This window comes from Acipenser ruthenus, chromosome 4 (genome assembly GCF_902713425.1).
Source record: "Acipenser ruthenus chromosome 4, fAciRut3.2 maternal haplotype, whole genome shotgun sequence".
NCBI classification, from domain to species: Eukaryota; Metazoa; Chordata; class Actinopteri; order Acipenseriformes; family Acipenseridae; genus Acipenser; species Acipenser ruthenus.
The window spans coordinates 29,386,300-29,404,822 of NC_081192.1; the positions used below are offsets into that span (position 1 = coordinate 29,386,300).

Genomic DNA, 18,523 nt, shown 5'->3' on the forward strand with positions numbered 1-18,523 from the left:
GGAACAGAGCAGGATCAGTTTCCTCATCAGATCAACCTATAATGTTCTCCCAACACCATAGAATATAAACCTCTAGGTGGATGAGGATCCCTCATGTCCTTTGTGTTCATCACCTGCAACATTAAGGCACATTTTGACAGGCTGTAAGATGGGTCTTAGCCAAGGACAGTTTACTTGGCGCCATGACCAGGTACTGCCATGTTTGGCCATAGCATTGGAAGACAAGCGTATCATGACCAATAAGTTGCCAGCAGTTCCATCAAAGCATTACACACAAAAGACAATATTCCTCTGTCCAGGAGAGCAACCACCAACAAAAGGTGTTAAAACCAAGCCTCGCCCAGGACAAATGGAAAATGCTAGACTGGAAAATGCTGGCAGATGTTGGTCAATGGCTTATTTTTCCACCTGAGAGTGCCACCACTAACCTTCGACCAGACATTGTCTTGTGGTCTGGATCAGCACGCCTTGTTCACTTGGTAGAGTTAACAGTGCCATGGGAATATGCTGTGGATGAGGCGTATGAGAAGAATAAACTTCGGTATGTTAAACTAGCCACTGAAGCGGAACAGCGAGGATGGAGAGTTCGGGTTTACCCTGTGGAAGTGGGTTGTCGAGGATTTGTGGCACACTCTACAACCCAGTTTCTCAAATGTCTGGTTCAGTGGCCAACAGTTGCGTCACACAGTGAAGTACTTATCTGAAGCAGCAGAAAGGAGCAGCAACTGGCTGTGGTTGAGAGGGAAAGATTCTTACTGGGGAGCTCAAGCACAATAGAAAGAAAGCAATGCTGATGTACGGGTGGTAAGCTGGGCTGAGTTGAGTGAGGGACGGAGGGGGGTGATGCTGGGATGCCAGAATCACTGTCGAGCCCTCTTGAGGTGTCGTGCGCTAGTCGATGAAACACCAAGGATGGAAGGTGCCCACTTGAAGACCCCAGAGATGTACCCTACTTAGCTCAATCTTAGCTCAATGTTAGGTATATCTCTCTGTAACCCGTTTGCCATCATCTTTTGAAGTACTCTCTGCCATTTTTCTAGATTTCTTTATCACGCACTGCTTTTTGCTACAGCACGTGGGTAGACTAGATTAATTGATCAATGATTTTTTAAATCGATCAACACCCACGATTAAAACCCCAATATGAAACCATATATAACAAGAACAGCTCCAAATACAAACAACTCTTATTGAGCTGAATGGTTAGTTGGGATAAGGGACTTGCTGACTGTTGTGTTGACAATAAACAGATAATTGCTAAACATTTACAATAATATATGCAAATATAATAGCATGTAAAAGCAATAGCAATACTGCACAATACCTAATTTTAAATATTTTAAACCTCATTTATTTGATTGCAAAAATGATTGCCTACTAATTCTGAGTTTCTTCAAAATTGCTTTAAAAAGTGGCTGTAAAGAGGCAATTACAAACAAAAAGATGGGAAAAATGCATTTAATGGTGTCTGGTCTTCATAGATTATATTCTATTACACTGCAAACCAGACTAACAAATAATCTTATGGACCTGATATTATGTATGTATGTATGTATGTAGTCAGAAAAGGGATGGGATTCATATATATTTATTATCAATGGCCCACAAGGTCTAATACATGACACCCAGTATCACACATTTACAATAGAAAGCCTTCCTCAAACATGCTCATTTTCAGAAGTATACTCCCAACGTTAGGGTTTAATAGTTTTCTTGGGGCTCAGGTAAGTGTTTTAAAAGTGTACCAAACAAAGTCTCCAAAACATACCCCGTATGCTGGTTGAACAGGCAGGTGTGCTGGCTACGTATAAATTAGCGACACTACAATCAATCACAAACACTTTAAAATCTGAATTCTAAGAAATCCAGTTTTACTAAAAACAATTGTAAACATTAATTTCAAAGGGAAGCTTTTGTCAATATATGTTGTGTTATAATCTTAGAATGGACCCTTTTCCCCAAACTATATCTCATGCGATATTAAGTGTCTGGTTTTCTTTTTATTGATAAAATACAGTTTGGTATTCATAAACCGTTCAAGGCTGTAATCAGCTTATTTAACAACAGTCTATAACAGTTTCATGAATTATGAAACTAAGTTCCTAGACACAATATGTAAATAGCTGTCACACGGCTGGCTGAGTGGTGCCGTCAGATCCAGGAAATGAATACACAGAGACAGGACAAATGAGGTGAAATGATGAAAGCGCTGTTGCGCGGTTTATTATAAATAAAAGGTTTAAACAAACAGAAGACAGGACACGGCACTTTACGCCAAATAAAACAGATAAACAAAAACGGACTAACACTTAAACAAAATGGTGGACGGACAGACAAACAAACACGGTGAGTCAAACAGTTATTATTATTATTCTTTTTGTTATATTTTATTTTACCTCCTTCTCCACACCCGTTCTCCACTCACCGAACACACAAACCCGAGTGAGTAAAACGTGCATCTATATATACTGTTGTGCCGGGATTCAACTACCAATTAATTATTCACTTGAATCCCAGCACGTGAATTAATTATGTGCAACCTCGTGCTCACATATTAAATACTTTAAATGCACGTGAAGTGATGTGCAATCCCGTGCCTAAATACAATTATACATTTTAAATAACTCGTGCTGCACACACCCATTTATATCCCGTGCAGCCATATCTATACACCAACATTAACACACCACACGCAACATACAACACAGAAATGCACACAGGGGTGGAGCACATTGCCACAATAGCACACAAGATTAAGCTTTATGAATTGGGCCCAATAGCTTGGTTAACATTACCAAAGACACTTCTCAGCATATCAATAAAACCATTTACACTACTGATAAAAAAAAAATGTTGCTAAAATGTACCATTGTTTATTTAAAAAAATGAAATTACACTCCATCTGCAGTTTCTGAAACATAAACAGGAAACCCTCTATTTCCCCCTTTGTGCTTCCAAATAAAAAGTCTTCCTAGCAGCCACTGCCTGTAAGAAGAAGAGTCAGGGAGCAGAAGAGGGAGGAACAGAAGAAAAGCAGCCCAGCCCATAGTTTCAGTGAAGAGCCATCTCATCCTCCTCTTTCACTACAGGAAGAGGGTTGCTGCTCCTCGACTGGACCTGACCAGAGATGGTCGGAAGGGAGGCAGAATCAGAGGAGCCTGCCATCCAGAAAAAGAAAATAAGAGAGAGACAGAGAGAGAATGAAAGAGACAGAGCGAAGGCGTGGGTCAGTGCAGAATTGCACATTTGAGTTGATACTGTGAAATAATATTTAAAGGTACTTGTCTGCTACTTGATGCTTTGGCAGCTGTATCAAAAATGGAACTGGGCATTTGAAGATTCTAGCATGCATATGCGTCAAAGATGGACAGAAAGATTGCATTTAATGGCGGCTGGTATTTATTATATTACTCTGTATTTTTGTATTTATCCTGAGTTGGTTTTCTTGTACACTCAATCATAATAAATCTAAAGTGAATGTATATTTCTGTATTTGTGTCCTTGTTGACCCTGTGGCTTTGCCAGTTCTAGTTCCTGAAGATGCAATGTCCGGTCATTGTTTTGAATATCTTTTTTCAAATACTAAAGATAAATTCCTCAAGGTGTGTTGCAGAATAAACTTTATTTTCGGTTATCTTAAAGTAACAGGACTGTCTTACCTCCAGGTATGTCTGTCAGTTCGTTTAGCGGAGGTACTGTTTCCAGTGTGTCGGCGTACTTTTTAGCTGCTTGTCGCTGTGCAAAGCGTGCCTCAATCTCCTTTTTCGTTCTTGGGATTCGACATTTGAAGATGCAACACAATGTGATTACTAAAGAAAAAAAGCAAATTGTAATTTTACATTTTTAAAACTCTTAATTACTTACAACCTACACAAAATATGCACTTGATTAAGCGATCATGTTAGTGTAACGCAAAACAAATAGGTCGTACAGACTGACTAATGTCAGGGGAGTTATTTTACAGCACAAACTAGCAGTGGTAGGGTCTGCAGGAGTGGGGGAGTGGCTCATGCAGTCAGTAAAGCCAGAGTGGATGTTTCTACTTGGTGAGCTGTTGTGTGTTAGTTGCAGTCTGTTTCTGAATAAACGCCATTCTAGTGATTAAACCCAGTGTGTCTGTCCTGGGTATAACATGACAAGGTGCTTTTAAAGTACCCTGCTTTGCTACAGTATACATGTATATATTTCACAGTATATTGTAAGTATATCTATAGCATACATTTGCATATATTTAACAATATATTAAAACACAATATATATATATATAAATGGCAAAATATATTCTCATATTTATTGCCTTATATTTCACAATCTATTTTTCCAAATTAAAAGATATGAAAATGGCAATAATTTGTAAATGGCAAAATATATTAAATATATTACAACACATACTTTATGAAATATATGATAAGATATTTAAATTAATATATTATAAAATATATTTCATTTTCATTGGGGTTCCACTAGTTCCACTAATTCAACAAATTCTGGAATAACTGTTTTAGAATAATGCAATATAAAGTGTCTGACTCCCGGTAGCTCCCAGCACATTGTTCCAAAGAAAACAAATGTATGTCTTGTGCAGTGTTAACACACACCTTCGCAGGTGTTATCTGTCATTATTATTATTATTATTTATTTCTTAGCAGACGCCCTTATCCAGGGCGACTTACAATTGTTACAAGATATCATATTATTTTTAAATACAATTACCCATTTATACAGTTGGGTTTTTACTGGATCAATCTAGGTAAAGTACCCCCACCTGTGATTGAACCCACCACCCTGCAGTCAAGAGTCCAGAGCTCTAACCACTACTCCACACTGCTGCCCCCATGCAACTTGAGTTGCCATTCCAAGGACATCCAGGAGACAGGTTTGTTTTTTGTTTAAAATAGTATAGCGAACCTCAGTACCCGCAGGCAGGCGCATCACACAGGGCAAGGCAATCCACACACAAGTGGAGGGCTGGCGCGAACCCGGAACCTCTCGCACTAAAGCATAGAGCTAATACCACTACAAAAGAGCCGGCTCCTTTGCAAGGAGCGTATATCAGGCTTATGTCTTCGTGTGTGATTACGCCACCTACCAGTCCTGCTGCTGTCTTCCCCAGTGCACACTACACTCTCCCCTGCCAGCCTCAAGTCCGCCCAGGACTTGCTCACCAGGCTACAGTCTGACGAGTGCGTGCCGGGGTACCTGCATCCCACTTCTGACACATAGCGAACCTCAGTTCCCGCAGGCAGGCGCATCATACAGGGCGCAGCAATCCACACACAGGCGGAGGGCGGGTACGAACCAGGGACCTCTCACACTAAAGCATAGCGCCGATACCGCTGTACAAAAGAGTCGATTCCTTTGCAAGGAGCATATATCGGGATTATGTCTTTGTGTGTGATTACGTCACCTACCAGGTCTGCTATGGAAGGCCATCTGGGTCAAAAACGCGTTGTGTAGTACATATTTCAAAAATTCGCTACAAGTACTCATTTGGACCAATCAGAGTACAGAAATGACTACGTGTACCAATTTTAATCGGTACGTGTTCTAAAAAAATGACACAAGCTACGTATTTCCTACGTTGGTGTCTAGTCATTTTACATTAGTGGCTTGTCATGACAATGTATTCACTTGTAATCGCTTCTTATTCACAACGTAATTGGCACAGTAGCCAATAACCTTTGGTGTATCATTTTGACAAGAAGACATCAATTTAAAATAAGGAATATTTTGCAAATATTAATTTGCTTAATACAGCCGTCTCATTGAGATTTGGCATTTGTTATTTTACGTGGCGTGGTCCTGGCCCGGACAGGGACCTTGTTTATTATCAAGCATAATACATTTGTTAATAATTGTTATCTCTCAGGCTCCTGCTTTACCGTTAAAAATAGTATGGGTCATCGCAATTTTTTATTATTATTATTATTATTATTATTATTATTATTATTATTATTATTATTATTAATAATAACTAGATTCTAACTAGAATCTGTATATTTCCTGTAAAATCAGCTTCAGCGAGTGGCAGCTAAACGGTTAAGATACCGGTAAGCCAAGGAGACTTCTGTTCAGTTTTCAAGTTGCCTAAAATTACAGGTACATGGATGCTGTTTGCAATTATTGTACTTTTAAATATGTTATAAATGATGTATCCGTGATTTCATATTAGTTCAATAAAATAATAAGAAGAAGAAGAAGAAGAAGAAGAAGAAGAAGAAGAAGAGGAAGAAGAAGAAGAAGAATGTATTATAATGCATTCCGTTAACGGTAAAGGCCAAAATACCAAAACTGTGGTATTTTCTGGGATACTGCCGGCACCTTGCAAAGGAGCATACGGACAACTGGAAATAATTAATCTAAACGCGTGGCTGAAATCGTGGTGCACACAGTAAGGCTTCACCTTCCTTGAACATTGGACTACATTCTGCAACAAGGACTATCTATATAGGCGGGACGGACTGCACTTAAATAAAAAGGGAACCAATCTACTCGGAGAAAGGATCCTCGAGGAAGTTCAGAAGCATTTAAACTAGAAAGGAAGGGGGGAGAAATCAACAAAAAAACAGAAGGGAGACTACATCAAAACAAGGGCAACAACTCAGATAAGACAGCCATTAAATGTATTTATCTAAATGCTAGAAGTATCAGAAACAAAATGTTAGAACTTCAAGCTACTGCATTAACAAGTAACTACAATGTGATAGGTGTTACAGAAACTTGGTTATCCGAGAGTGATGGAGACAAATATAATATTAGTGGGTATACACTGTATAGGAAAGACAAGCAGGATAAAAGAGGTGGAGGGGTAGCGCTATACATCAAAAATAGTCTTGAAGCCCAGGTGTTAAATCTGGAAGAAAAAAACAATGCAGAATCAATATGTGTCAGAATAATGGACAGAAATTCAAAGGACATAATAATAGGGGCATGCTATAGACCGCCAAATTCAGGCACCAAGCAAAATAATCTGTTATACAATGGCATTAGAAATGTGTGCAGCAATGGAAAAGCCATATTAATGGGGGATTTCAACTTCCCCCATATAAAATGGGAAAACCTGGTGGGGAGCACGACAGACGAAATTGAAATGGTGGAAATTACACATGACTGCTTCCTAACGCAAACTGTCAAGGCACCGACTAGAGGGGAGGCATGCCTTGATTTAGTCTTTTCAAATAACAAAGACAGAATAACTATAACAGAGGTCAGAAAACCATTGGCAAACACAGACCACAACATGGTCTCATTTGAAGTGATTTTTAAACCCCCAAAAGTAATGACTAAAGCTAAGGTTTACAATTTTAGGAAGGGAAACTATGAAGGAATAAAACAGAGACTAACAGAAGTAGATTGGAGTAAAATAGAGAAAACATCCACAGAAAAAGGATAGTTTTTTTAATGTAGCACTAGAGGCGCAAAACAGTTACATCCCAAAAGTAGATAAATCTAAATCTAAAACAAAATTGCCAAAATGGTTTAATAGATCAATTAAAAAAAATATTCAGCGAAAAAAGGCATTTTACAGAGCGTTTAAAAGGGACCAGAAACAAAACACAGAAAGAGTACTTGGAACTCCAAGCATAAGTCAAAAAGGAAGTTAGAAAGGCCAAGAGAGAGATAGAAATGAACATTGCCAAGGGGGCTAAAACCAATTCCAAAAAGTTGTTCCAATATTATAACAGCAAGATAACATTCAAAGAGGAGGTTAAATGTCTAAGAGATACAAATGACAAAATTATAGACAAAGAGAAAAAAATAGCAAATATATTAAATGATTACTTTTCACAAGTTTTTGCAAAGGAGGATATGGACAACATGCCCCACATAGCATAACAGAGGCAGAAGTGTTAAAGGGACTAGGAGCTCTTAAAATAAACAAATCCCCTGGGCCGGATGAGATCCTCCCAATAGTACTCAAAGAAATGAAAGAAGTTATTTACAAACCACTAACCAAGATCATGCAACAGTCTCTTGACACAGGGGTTGTACCGACAGACTGAAAAATTGCAAACCTAATACTGATCCACAAAAAGGGAGACAAAACCGAACCAGGTAACTACAGATCAATAAGCCTGACTTCTATTATATGTAAACTTATGTAAACTATAATAAGATCCAAAATGGAAAATTAGCAGCATGGTTTTAGGAAAGGGAGATCGTGTCTAACTAACCTGCCTGATTTCTTTGAGGATGCAACATTGACAATGGATAACTGCAAAGCATATGACATGGTTTATTTAGATTCCCAGAAAGCTTTTGACAAAGTCCCGCATAAAAGATTAATTCTCAAAGTGAACGCAGTAGGGATTCAAGGAAATGCATGCACATGAGATTAGGGAGTAGTTAACATGTAGAAAACAGAACGTACCGATTAGAGGAGAAACCTCAAAATGGAGCAAGGTAACCAGTAGAGTACCACAGGAATCAGTATTAGGTCCTCTGCTATTCCTAATCTACATTAATGACTTAGATTCTGGTATATTAAGCAAACTTGTTCAATTTGCAGATGACACAAAAATAGGAGGAGTGGCAAACACTGTTGCAACAGCAAAGGATGTTCAAAATGATCTAGACATCGTTTAGAACTGGGCAGACACATGGCAAATGACATTTAATAGAGAAAAGTGTAAGATACTGCACGTGGGCAATACAAATGTGGATTATAAATACCATATGGGAGATACTGTACTATATATATATATATATATATATATATATATATATATATATATATATATATATATATATATAATTTGTTTCTATTATTATTATGATTTTGCTATTGTTTTTTTTGGACATACTATAGAAGCCAGGAGAAATCCTTTGTCTGTGATAGAGATCTGGAGAGTACAGGAGAAATCCTTTGTCTGTTTGGGGAAGAAAAAACAAACAAATTCTACTTGTGTATTTTTGGAAAGTTGCTCGATTTGTTTATTGTGTTTGTGTTTATTTTGTTTTGGTTTATTTTGGCCCTTGTGCCCTTTTGTTTTGTGTTATTTAATTTAATAAATACAAGCGCAGCAGCGCAGTTTTGCTCTGCACTACTTGTGTTTCTGAGTGCTACTTCTTGGTCTAGTGTCATCCTTACAGACAACCTGCCACACAGCCCTATTATTTATGTTTGTTTGTTTTTTTTCTTAATATTGAAGCTAAATCATCAAAAGGGAAGCTGTTCTGCCATTCACAAAATCCTAACAAGTTTTGTAAGACTAATTCATATCGATTGCTTCGGATTCAGGATTAGTCATTCATTTATACTGAGTATGAAAATATACGGATCAAAACTACTGTACAAAAAAAGTAGTTTTACATAAGAAATTGTTAAAAAAAAAAAAGTGACTTACTAACTGCCAAAACGAACATTGAAAAAACTCCAATGACTTGCCATAACCGAAGTCCCCAGAAAACAACAGTCTCTGATGTAACTGGGTCTGGTTTCTTCTTTGGAGGGCTTGTTGTTCCAAACTGAAAAGAAAGAGAGAAATCATAGTTATTAATTATCAGATTGAGTCAAGACTTTTACTGTAACTGTGCAACAAATTCAACTTGAAAGTGATCGTTGCTAACACAATTATTTCATAAATCCTTTGCCCCAATTGTGTCGTTAGCCATTTTTACATCTTTACACCCTGGCTGACCCATTTTTGTAAACATTTTAAAAAGAGTAATTCTCACACATAATCAAAGGGAAAGTGTTACAAGTGGGCCCTGATTAGTACTGTCTCCATTGATTACGGCTGGTATGTGATTATAAATCAAGATAAGGAAAAAATGTACTTCATCAAAACAAATATTTTGAGTAAGCAATGGTTATATAACTGTCTTTCCATTCTCTGGTACCCTTGACCTTAAAATTTGAAAGTACTATTAGTACTACTGCTAGCAATTCTGAGTCATATTTAAAAAAAAAAAAAAGAAAGAAAAAAAGAAACCACTGACAATGAGTCTTTCAATCATAAAGGGCTATGTAGCAAAAAAGAAGAAAAAGGTACGCAATATACCACATTTCAAAGAAGTTTACAGGTTAAATACAGTAGCTGGACCCCCGCACTCACAAGGTATTCTTGAAATATGTTCTGTAATTCACAAATAATGTACATATTTTATAATACTCCACAGTATGTTAATGACTGTGGCATTAATGGATGTTGGCTGTTTCATCTTATTATGTCAACACAGTGGATTCATTTTGTTTCACTCAAAAGAGCTCAAGTATGCTTCTCCTTGTTAGAGTTTGTATGTATTAATTTAGTGTGCAGCTAAGCAGAGTGTTTAAAGTCAGGGATATGCCAAAGGGTCATATTTTCTGTTGTATTCAGTTGTAATTTATCATGTATAAGAGACTCAGGGCCCTATTCATTTGAAGAGAGTTTATAATCATTTTCTAGATTAAAGTATGCTTTGGATGAGAATAAAGTTTAAAGAACTGCAATCTGTAACTGAAAATACAATAAACCTAGGGTGACAAGACATTCTGGTTTGACCAGAACTGTCCCCTTTTCCCATCAAATATCCACGTATCCCGACAGAATTTTCTCCAAACCTAATACATGCACTGTCTTCAACAAAGCCAAATAGCACTCCCTTCATTAATTACTAAACAATCAGCAATCATATTAATGGTTCCAGAATAATATTTGCCATATGTAGGTTACTATACTAAATTAAAAGTAGGCAAAATTATAGAAATTGAGGGTTAAGTAAACAATAAGACCCAACACAGAGGGGGCCCGAAACGAAGTCAAGGGCGCTATTACAACCAAACTGTCGTATAATGCCTGGTAATGCCCGTTTTTTTGCTGCGTCTGGTCTGCCATGTTGTATATATCTTGTGGGTTTACAGTTCTGTATAAAACCACTTACCACGAACTGTGTTATGCATTTGTTATAGTATTAAAATAGCTGTTTGAGAATACCCTTGCTGTAAAAACTGCGCTAAAGTTAAACACGAAGAGCAAGTGAGCTGCTTAACTGAATTAATTCCCGTCCTTTTTTTGATCCCAGCGTGTCTGCCCTCCACGTTAATAAATATAGTTTGTGAACTGGATGTCATAAGCCAGCTCGATCGCCCAAAACAGCGTAACAACATCCAAGTTGTTGATGCCCTCTCAGAACTGACCAAATAAAATTGCAAATGAACACATTGATTGTGTTTTATTTGTTTGCATCATTAATATTTAACACAACAGTAAATCCAACACAACTTAAAAGAAAGAGCGTCTCTGACAGCACGAGCCTCCTCAGATTGAAAAACAATTTGGTCAAGAGCAGTAAAGCACATTATTAACCAAGCAGGCACAGGGTATTTTGCTTTATTACAGCAGCTTAGATTCACTCGTTTAACAATTCTCTGCGCATGGAAACCACATTTTCACAAAATATCACTAGTAATCTTCAAAAACAGCATTACAAAAACAGCATTACAGCAGTACATTACGCATAGTTAATTTACATATCAATCTCCACCTTTCCCATTCATTTGCATGACGTCGAGTGAAAAGCCCAGTTTACTCGTAAAATAAACTGAGCGAATGGAAACCCAAAAAAGCATTTTACACAAGACATTTTTCTCGTGTAAATGTCTCGAGTTAAAAAAAACTTGCATGGAAACCCCATGAATGTTATAGCACAATTAACTATAATTTGTATTGATTTTAACTGAATTATTAGGTTTTTTTTTCCACATATCCTGCCACATAAGCACTCTAAAATGAACGTTCTATAAATATAGTCCTCCATAACAACGATCTTCTCTATAAAATGTGTACAAAACAGCGTTTTTAAAATTGTATACTTTTATTGAAAACAGAGAACAAAAGATTGTGAAGAAAGATATATTATTATAGTTGTTCCCTGTGAACCCACCTCAGCTCAACAAATGTATAACATACTTTAAGGAAATGTTCCTTTCAGTGCAATTTGGAACTCATTTGCTGGTACATTTAAGTAACATATAAAGAGTACAACTATAATAAGAAATACTTGGGAGTTATTCATATATAAAAATAGTTTTTAGTTTGTTGCATCACAGATATGAAACAAGATTTTTTCTAATCCACTAATACCTTAGCAACTGTGGTGTTTTTTTTTGTTTGTTTGGTTTTTTTTTTTACTAGATTGCCAGGTTCATGTATTATAAAGCAGTATCACTTATTTGCTAATTTACAAAAAATGTAAATAATACCTTAAGTTTAAATGTGCCTTGACAGAGGCTCTCAGTCAGCCATTTCTGGGTTTCTTTGTAACCAATAGAAGGTAAGCTTCTTCCACAGCTAGCCAATCAGAAGTGATCGGGGTGGTGGTGTAAACACTTAAAAAAAATGTTTGTGTGTAAGTGCGTGTGACAAGAATGGCTGCAGGGAGGAACTCAGACCAGAGAGAGAAACACACAGACAGAGACGGTGGTGATGCTGAGCTGAGTGCAATGGCTGCACTCAGCGTTTATTAACAAAATAAAAAGGTTTACCAAACAGAACACAAAACAGGACACGGCACTACACGCCAAAATAAACAGACAGACAAAACGAACTACACAGACAAACACGGTGAGCTTCTTTTACTATTATTACTTTTAAATACCCTCCGTCTCCTAACCCGTTCTCCACTCACCGAACACCAACCCCCAGTGAGTGAAAACATGCAGCTTTTATGCAGTTGTACCGAGATTCGATTGCTAGTCAATCATTCAATTGGAATCTCGGTACAACTGCACGTGAATTAATTAAAGTGCAATTCCCCGTGCTCACATATTACTTTTTACTTGCACGTGATGTGATGTGCCATCCCCGTGCCTAAATACAAATATACAATTTACACACACGTGAAACACAGACCGCTTATATCCCGTGTACCAATGCCTATACACCAACATTTACACACAACACGTAACATATAACACACACAGGGGGGGCACTTTGCCACAGTGCTATACTACCGCAATTCAGTTTTCAGAAACTTGCGTGGCTTTCTAGCAACAGAACGAACATAGGAAAAATAAATAAATAGAAACTACTTGTCCGACGTTGTCCCGAGCGTCAGGCGATACGAATTGCACACCCCTGCAAAAAGCAGTTTTACAAACACCAGTCAAGTACTGCAGTTTAGGTCTGAACTGGTCAAAAAAAACAATTTGAAACGTTCAAAAATCGTATGCTGAAAATAAAATGTTCTTTGTCAGTGGTGTATACCTCTTAAAGAATATTGGGTTGATTTTCAAAGTGATATGAGTGTGTTCATGGGACAATAGTGTTTAAAATGTGCAGTTGCAGGCCCAGAGTTTGAACTTCATCAAACCACTCTGGCACGTTTTGAAATGTCATCTTAGGGCCAGAATCATCAGACCACCAACCCTTGCTAAAATTTAAAATGCTCTGAAAAAGAACTGGCATAATATTTCACCAGATATCTATCAAAATATAGTGGCTAGTTTTAGTAACAGGGCCTGAGCTATGATTGCTGCCAAAGGTTAGTTCTGCAGTGTTAGATATTGGGTGCCCTGGTGGAAACATGGACCCACTGCATGTTTGATTAATGCAGCTTGAAACGTGTTCATTGTTCAATTTTTTGGTACCTTTATTGACAGACATTTTCAGGGTGGCCTATGAAAATGTTGGTTTGTTATATTAAAGGTATTTTGTAATTTTAAATTGTATTTTCCAAATGCAATTGTATTTTGTATTGAAATACATTTACCAAAGTATTTTACCCAAGCCTGCATAAGGAACATATGGGAAATACACGGTTCCAGCAGAAACCATGGATATGTAAAGGGTTGTCATCACGCTTGTTTGCATTATTGATGTTTTTGTTTTTAGGACGGCCCCTCTGATTCCCCATTCCCATCCCCCAACCCAGCAAATGTATACCTGAAGATCCTCACCTGAATATGTTAAAAAGGCTGGGTCCCTACCAAGTGGGAGATGGCAAACAGGAACATTGTTTCTTTTTATTTTTATGATTGAATTAAATTGTAGGACCTGGGAGTAGCAGCTGACCAGTCTAGGCAATTTGAATATATCTTTAACTAATTATTTAGCCATAGCCACAACCCGCACAGCCTGTTGTAATAAAGAGTCAAGGGATCTATTGCTTAGTGTTTATTATTTGTTGCTTATTGCATGCTGTAATTGTATAGTTACATACAGTATAGTTAAAAAGTATTAGCAAAGTTTGCACTTTGTACGGTTGTGGTTTTGTTGGTCTTAATTTCATGGATGTAATTGTGGTGGTTTATTTGATATATTCTGATATATCAAATATTTATTGATTATTCATTAGTATCATTAGTATTTTTACTTCTATTTGGAAATTTGCTTTTATTTTTTGCTGCTGCTGAAATTGCTGCTAATTGTTTGTGGTAAATACCTGATTATATAAACTTTACCATCCTACTAGGATTGACCCCCTACCTTCTTGTGTGTATAAAAAACATTTTATCCTTGCCTGTGTGTCACAAAGATTCTCAGCACAATACAATTTTGATACAGGATTTTTGTTTTGTTTTGTTTAAATAACCCAATTGTAATCTTTAAATCCAATAATCCTTTGTTTCATTTGTAATGTTTTTATAATTTACCAGAAACAGGAACCAGAACCATTTCTGTTATGATATCAGAAATGGATTAACATTGATTTTTTTTCTTGCTTATTTCATAACTCAATGAGACTTGGGTGGAACAGGCAATATAATTTCATAGGAGACACTAAACATCAAACAGATACTAAGGTAATTTGAATGCAGTATTTTATTTTATGGTTCTGTAATGTATTTATTTACATTTTAGGACCCAGGACATAACATTCCTTTTTGTAATGTTGTTATTTTTATTTATGAAACTGATAAAGCAGCTAAAACAGTCTAGAAAAGTTTCATGAATATAAAACTGTATTTTATTAAGATTATTTTTTTAATAACTCATTAAATCAAATGTATAGTAAATAGAAATAATAAGTACTTATAATAACTATACCCTGATACTTGTACCTCTTAGCAGCTGATCTTCCCACAAGACACTTCTTCTTAAAGAGTCAGTAGCGGGGTTCCGAAAAATATAGCGTTATACGTCCCCACAAATGTTCCTACAACTGCTTAAATAATGTACCTGCAATTTCTCTTTTCATTGTTAACATCCTGACAACTTTTTACACTTAGAACTTTAAAGTCTGTTTCAAAACTCTTTTCAAAATGGCCACTCTAGTGCACTGGGGTTTGAGATCTGTCCTCTAAATCACTGCAGGAAAAACGATTTAAAAATAAAAACAACAAGTGCTCTTGCTTTTCTGTTTCACACCACATGGATCGTTATTGCCGTTACCTGTTTGACAATGCGGGCAATAATCCTTACACCGCCAGTGCACTAGAGCGGACATTTTGAAAAGAGCTTTGAAACAGATTGTATATGGATTACAAAATAATAAAAAGGTGACAAGATAAACACGAGGTATCCACCACCATATTGTTGACATTGATAACGTTTAAACAAAAGGTTTAGAAACTATGAGACATTTCAATATGAATATAGCGATTTTGATCTTGTATTTAACATTTGGTAATTTATAAGGGATTGTCACAAGGCTGGCTGAGTGGTGATGTCAGAACCAGGAAATGAACAACACAGACAGGATGGATGAAATGGTAAATGCGCTTGCTTGCGCTGGTTTATTGTAAATAAAAGGTTTGAACAAAACAGAAAACAGGACACGGCACTTGCGGCCAAAATAAACAGACAAACAAAACGAACAAACAATAACAAACAGGGACGAACACTAAACAAACACGTACTGTGCTGGTCCTCCAGCACGACGTAGCAATTGCTCACTATTATTATTTTTCTCTTCTCACTCTCTCCCATTCATTCGCTCTGAACATACAACCTAGAGTGAGTAAAACGTGCATCTATATATACTGTTGTGCCAGGATTCAAATACTAATTAATTATTCACTTGAATCCCAGCATGTGAACTCATTCTGTGCAATCCTGTGCTCACATATTATTAAATACTTTAAATGCACGTGAAGTGAAGTGCAATCCCCATGCCTAAATACAATTATACATTTTAAACACTCGTGCTCATTACCCGCATTATATCCTGTGTACCAACTACAATACACCAACATTAACACACTACATACAACATAAAACACAAAAATACACACAGGGGCGGGGCACATTGCCACAGGGATTTATTCTTAAATTCAATGGGCTGAGATGTGAGTTTATTACTGGGCGCCAGTTTAAAGATGTTCGTAGCACAGAGTAGGACCGCTATAAGAAGGACTTTCAACACAACTAGCAGCTTTATTAGCAAGTAGGCAGTAACATAAGATAGAATGTACATGATTTGTTTATTCCCAGCCACAGGAGAGAGATCTCCCCAGTTAAGAGTGACCTTCCCCGTGTTTAGGACAATGGCCTGTTCCTCGGGACACAATGTGGCTGACACCCAACCATGGTTTATGTTTAATATGCAGACATTTGAGGGTGATTTGACCATTTTTAATTTGATGCTATATAGTGTAAGCATGCCAGTTTCTTCTTATTTAACTGTACTGCCTTATTCATTCACTCTATACAGGATTAATAATGAAGTAAAAACAACCACTTTTTTACTTGCATTTTTTATTTGTTTCATAATTATTACATTTATATTAAATAGAACCGCAAAGTTACAAACCCCAATCATACAAACTATCACAGCTCGTCTGGCTGTTTTTTTTCTTATTATTCTACAGGTTAAAATGTTTGACCCTTTACACTATTAAATCAATAAGAAAAAGTATACAAGTTTGCATTGTTTTTGGTATTACTGCTTTTCATACACATTTAACAAATACAAACAGTTTTTGTCAACCAGTAATTCCTTTCCCCTGTTTTTGAAAACGGTCTGTGGCCAGATATGAATTAATTCATTCATTAAAGATACACCTATTAGGGTGTAAAATATGTTTTATGTATTTGCCTGTATTTGATATCTTATACAAGCTCAGGTGTCACACAGAATTTAAAGGCACATTGCAATGGTTCCTTGTATTTATTTATTTTTTTTAGCAATGCTGTTTAAGTGTCAGTTACCAAATGGAATTACACTTTAATTGGAGCTGGCATTTTTTTCACTATAACAAACCCAATCATTATACTGGGACTGGTTTCAAAGCCAGCTGAATTGATCTCCCTTACTTTACATTTTAAATAATTCCCCAGAAGTGTTATTTTAATACATGCAAACCACATGTGGTCTACGCTTTAAACCATGCAAGAAACTACCCACATTGTTTGTTTGCAGTTTTGTTCTATACAATGTGATCCTGACATACCACCTTAAATTCACAGAGCCCTGCCAGACATTGAGAGCCCAGTCACTGTAGTGTTATGGGTAACCTGACAACACAATTCTGGAAAGCCTGAGAAAGATGATCAGCCTGCACTTACCTCAGGGTCCAGGATCTGTGGAACAACAATGGACATGTAGAGAGACAACAACACGGATATCGTCCCTAGCAGAGAAAGGAATGAGCAAGGCTGCAGGTCCCACGCCATCTTCTCTTCTATCCCCTATCCCTTTCTTGCTCTCCGCAATTGGGAGGACCAGAATGGCCCAGGTGATTGATAGCCAGCTAGCCGCTGACAGCACCCCTAGCATCTGTTGCGGTGCTTTACTCCCCCTGTAGTCGACTGCCTTTCCACACCACTGGTCACAGCCCCAGGACTGGTCTCTCAGGGGCAATTAATTAATAAGCACTAGTGTCACTTACACCCAATGCTGCAGGGAAAATGAGAGCGATTACACAGGGTCTGGGAGTACAATCGCAGAGACAAAAGCCAGTCGAGGAGAAAGCAAAGTATTTTATTTTTTTTTATTTAGAAAATTGTAGTTGCTCCTTCAGCTTAAGTTATTTATTAATGTGACATTTTGTGTGTGAGGCAATGGGCAATTTTGGAATTAATAATGTCTATATCAAAGTAAGATATACTGTATATTTTAAAGATTTTACCTCAACTCGACAATCACTGCAAATTCTTCATAAAAGGGATGGATGTTAGGGCAGAATATGTTAGATTATGCAGCAAAACTTCTTGAGAACATCAGATTCTGGAGATATATGTGGGTTGTCAGTCTGTCTGTCTATCCATGCATCTGTACCCCACTTACATTTGGAGAATCGCTTTTCAAATTGTGATTCGATATTTAATTGTTTGTTATTATTCTATACTGTTGATGTATGCCATGATCATCAACTTTTGAATCTACAGCCTTGGTGGGGGATTGTCAGGATGTGCATGTGTGTGCACAAAGTGTGAATGTCCAAACAGTACTTTCAATACAAAAACATTTGTGGTTTATTAAACACAAAATAATAATCGCTTCACCCCTATATCAGCAATGGTATAGGGTTAGTTCCACGGCGGGTATTTCATTCCCAAACACGAAATAAACACACCAATAATCACAGTCCGTGCACAAAACTGTGCTGTTCGGTGGAGAATGTCCGTGCTGTGGTGAGTGTCCGTGCTGTGCAGTG

General features: G+C 37.1%; 1 protein-coding gene across 1 annotated transcript; it reads right to left on the reverse strand.

Annotated features, from left to right (window-relative positions):
- Positions 1–1,451: 1,451 nt before the first annotated feature.
- Positions 1,452–17,702, reverse strand: LOC117399218 (transmembrane inner ear expressed protein-like). Its single transcript, XM_033998268.3, has 4 exons — positions 17,433–17,702; positions 9,348–9,468; positions 3,660–3,809; positions 1,452–3,158 (listed from the first exon to the last, which is right to left on the reverse strand). The coding sequence occupies exons 1-4, from the start codon at positions 17,538–17,540 to the stop codon at positions 3,052–3,054; spliced, it is 486 nt and encodes a 161-aa protein (XP_033854159.1). The 5' UTR covers positions 17,541–17,702; the 3' UTR covers positions 1,452–3,051.
- Between the last annotated feature and the right edge of the window lie 821 nt (positions 17,703–18,523).

Bases quoted from the DNA above. Each gene is read 5' to 3' on its own strand.
- LOC117399218 (XM_033998268.3), bottom strand. From the start codon at position 17,540: ATGGCGTGGGACCTGCAGCCTTGCTCATTCCTTTCTCTGCTAGGGACG. The intron at 9,469-17,432 runs GTAAGTGCAGGC...CTTTCTTTTCAG, and splicing joins CACAGATCCTGGACCCTGAG to TTTGGAACAACAAGCCCTCC. The intron at 3,810-9,347 runs GTAAGTCACTTT...TTTTTTCTTTAG, and splicing joins AATGTTCGTTTTGGCAGTTA to TAATCACATTGTGTTGCATC.